The sequence below is a fragment of the Tauraco erythrolophus genome, unplaced genomic scaffold, assembly GCF_009769465.1.
Source record: "Tauraco erythrolophus isolate bTauEry1 unplaced genomic scaffold, bTauEry1.pri scaffold_127_arrow_ctg1, whole genome shotgun sequence".
In the NCBI taxonomy this organism is placed as follows: Eukaryota; Metazoa; Chordata; class Aves; order Musophagiformes; family Musophagidae; genus Tauraco; species Tauraco erythrolophus.
In genome coordinates this window covers 1-3,502 of record NW_028238589.1, presented here as the reverse complement: position 1 = coordinate 3,502, position 3,502 = coordinate 1, and the positions used below count along the sequence as shown (strand labels likewise).

Here is a 3,502-nt window from a genome sequence, read left to right as displayed (position 1 = left end):
CTGATGACATTCAGTGCTCCCTTGTGTTCATCTCACCACACACACACGATGTTCACACTTCAGTCTCATCTGCACAACACAACCATGGACTTCTGACCTAGTTGTTCAGTGTTGCTCCACGGTAGGACAAAGAACCTCTCTGAGCTAAGAGGCTAGTGCTGGAAATGGTGGTTGTTATTGGCCGGTCTGTGACATTTGCCCTGGGGCAGCTTCCCCAGGTGCCCAGTGAACACGGACACAGACCAGACTCTGCTCTGCTGGTCCTTCATGTGTCTCCCAGGAAGCCTGACTCTACAATGACACTGTGGTGTGCTCCCACCCTGAAAACTCACACACTTTGGAGGTTCACTGGTGTTTTCTCTCTGGTGCATTTTCCTGGGCACGTTCTTGAGAACAACATGAGAAGCAGACTTAAGCCTTCCTGCACTGCCCTGAGTAGATCCCCTGGTATGATGGAACCGCTCTTAGGGAGGCCAGCTCTGTCACAGCAGTGCCCATTGCCTGCCCCTGCCTGCGGTCACAGGGCTGCCACCCCGCAGGACTGTGACCAAGCTGCCAGAGAGCTCAGGGCTGACACCAAACCCAAGGGCTCAGAGAGAGAGTGTGGGAGGGAAAAGAGAGCAGCTCTGGAAGAACAAGTGCTCCCTGGCAGGGCTGCCATGCCGGGACTCTCTTCCCCTCCACCTCTGCACACAGGACCTGTCCCTGCAGCTCTGAAAAGATCTTGGAGGAAGGATCTCAAGAAAAAAAAGTCACTGCAAGGCCCTTTATTTTGTTTAATCACACAGAGCGCACAGCTCCTCATTTGCACAGCCACTCGGTCAGGGAAGGAAAGCAGAGAGTGAGTGAGAAAGGGGATGACAACATCGCTACAAGTGAAAAACCACCAATAACAACAAAAATTACAGATGACGGGTTGGCCCCGCAACGAGTTTTATTGCAACTGCTATGCAGAAGAAAATGGCTGGTTTATTTCTTCCAAATACCATCCAGTCATCAGTTTCCTCAGGGCATCCTTGAGCTCCTGGTTCCTCATGCTGTAGATGAGGGGGTTCACTGCTGGAGGCACCACCGAGTACAGAACTGACAGCACCAGGTCGAGAGATGGGGAGGAGACGGAGGGGGGCTTGAGGTAGGCAAAGATGCCAGTGCTGAGAAACAGGGAGACCACGGCCAGGTGAGGGAGGCACGTGGAAAAGGCTTTGTGCCGTCCCTGCTCAGAGGGGATCCTCAGCACGGCCCTGAAGATCTGCACATAGGACACCACAATGAACACAAAACAACCAAAGAGTAAAATGCTACTAACCAAGAGAAGACCAAATTCTCTGATATAAGAGTCCGAGCAGGAGAGCTTGAGGATCTGGGGGATTTCACAGAAGACCTGGTCCAGGGCATTGCCGTGGCAGAGCGGCAGTGAAAATGTATTGGCCGTGTGCAGCACAGCATGGAGAAACCCAGTGGCCCAGGCAGCTGCTGCCATGTGCACACAAGCTCTGCTGCCCAGGAGGGTCCCGTAGTGCAGGGGTTTGCAGATGGCAATGAAGCGGTCGTAGGCCATGATGGTGAGAAGACAATACTCAGCTGTGATAAAGAATACAAAGAACAAAAGCTGCACAGCACATCCCAAGTAGGAAATGTCCCTGGTGTCCCACAGGGAATTGGCCATGGCTTTGGGGACAGTGGTAGAGATGGAGCCCAGGTCAAGAAAAGAGAGGCTGAGGAGGAAGAAGTACATGGGGGTGTGGAGGTGGTGGTCACAGGCTATGGTGGTGATGATGAGGCCGTTTCCCAGGAGGGCAGCCAGGTAGATGCCCAGGAAGAGCCAGAAGGTCAAGAGCTGCAGCTCCCGTGTGCCTGCGAATTCCAGGAGGAGGAACCCAGTGATGGAGCTGCCGTTGGACATTTGTTCACTCTGGCCATGGGGGCCTGTTGAAAGAGAAGAGGACTTTGACAATTTAGAGCAGATTTCTTTGAGCCAGTCCTATGCTGTTTCTTAAAAAATTTCCTCAAAATTACTTCTCTTTCTTTGAGGAAACTTAATTCAACTCCTTTTGGTGAGCTCAGGCTTGTGCTGCTGAGTGAGGGCACTTTCTTGGCATGGGCAGAAATCCTCATCTTTCACATTGCTCTCAGCCTGAACACTGGTGAGCCCTGAGGGACACAAGGTCTCCCTGTGCCCCACTGCAGAGTCAGGAGAGCTGCTCTGCCCACGAGCGACCTGCTAGTTATCGTACAAGTGCCCTTTGTTTATTGCACCTCTCTCCTTTGGAGGATGATCTAACAATTTACTGGAAGAAGAAAGTGGACTTCTGTGAGCTCAGAAGAGCCCAGGTTCAAAGTTCTTTTCTCCAAATTCTTACCTCTTTCCCGATGCAGCTGAGCAGTGAGTGATGCAGAGGGGTGGCCTGGCTCTCTGTGCCTGGAGCTGTCCCTGCCGGGGCTGTTTCTCTGTCCCCAGGTCTCCTCCCTGTCAGTGCTCACAGACCCCATCCCACCCTCCATGTGCTCAGCTCTGCCCTGCAGACCCCTCCTGGCAGCCGGGCACTGCCCAGGGGCATCTCTGGGTGGGCAGGTCCTAAGGAGTAGGTCAGAGAAGCACTGATGCTGCAGGCAGAGGTGATGCTGGTGCTGTCTGTAGGTAGGGGAGTGGGGGAAGGCACTTATGAGGCTTCTGGCAGATCTGCTGATCCCTCACTGTAACAGGTCAGGAGTCTCAGGGACTTACTCAAACTTGACAGCATCTTTCCCTTGGCAGAAAGTTGAAATCACAGACCCTGGAAAGGTCTTAATGTTTAAGGTAGCCCCTGCCTTGATATCGCTCTGGAAACGCTGCCTCTGCCATTGTCCTGGGGCTGATCTGGAGCTGTGAGCAGCTCTGACCCACACAGCACCCTCTTGACAGCAGAAGGACCCTCTCCTGCCAGGAGTTGCTCCTTCCACCCACAGCTTCTCCCCACAGCGCCATGGGGAGCTCCGTGGGCAGCTGAGTGCTGACCCTGGCAGGCGGCAGAGTCCCTGCCCCAGCACACAGCCCCTGGGGTGCAGGGACCCTGCTGGGAAGGACAGCCCTGGGCACCCCTGGCTGCACACCCACCTTCACACCCTGCAGCCGTCCCTGGGAGAAGGCAGCCATCATGCCCTGTCCCTCTGACAGTGCAGCAGGGCAGCCCTGCTCTGGAGTGTGTCCTCCTCCTCCATAGAAGAGAGAGATCCCACCGGCTGTGGGTTGTTCCAGCTTCACACGATCCCTCCCCGAACTGCAGCTGCCCTGCCCCGCACCCAGAGACTCACTGTGCCACGGGCTGTGAACATTTCTCCTCTTCTGAGCTCCCAGCACCCTCCCACCCCCGTCTGCCTTTAACCCCTCCGTTGCCTCCCCCCTCTCCCCTGGGTGCCCGCAGGCAGTGCCCCCAGCCCTGCTCCTGGGCACAGCTGTCTCTCTGCAGCGCTGCCCGCTCCCTCCATCCCAGGAGCCCGGCCCAGCCTCAGCAGCACAGGACCA

The 3,502-nt window shown here is 55.5% G+C and overlaps 1 protein-coding gene across 1 annotated transcript; it reads right to left on the bottom strand.

Annotated features, from left to right (window-relative positions):
- Positions 1-946: 946 nt before the first annotated feature.
- LOC147526076 (olfactory receptor 14A16-like) lies at positions 947-1,903 on the bottom strand. Its single transcript, XM_086630532.1, has one exon. The coding sequence runs from the start codon at positions 1,901-1,903 to the stop codon at positions 947-949; it is 957 nt and encodes a 318-aa protein (XP_086486658.1).
- Between the last annotated feature and the right edge of the window lie 1,599 nt (positions 1,904-3,502).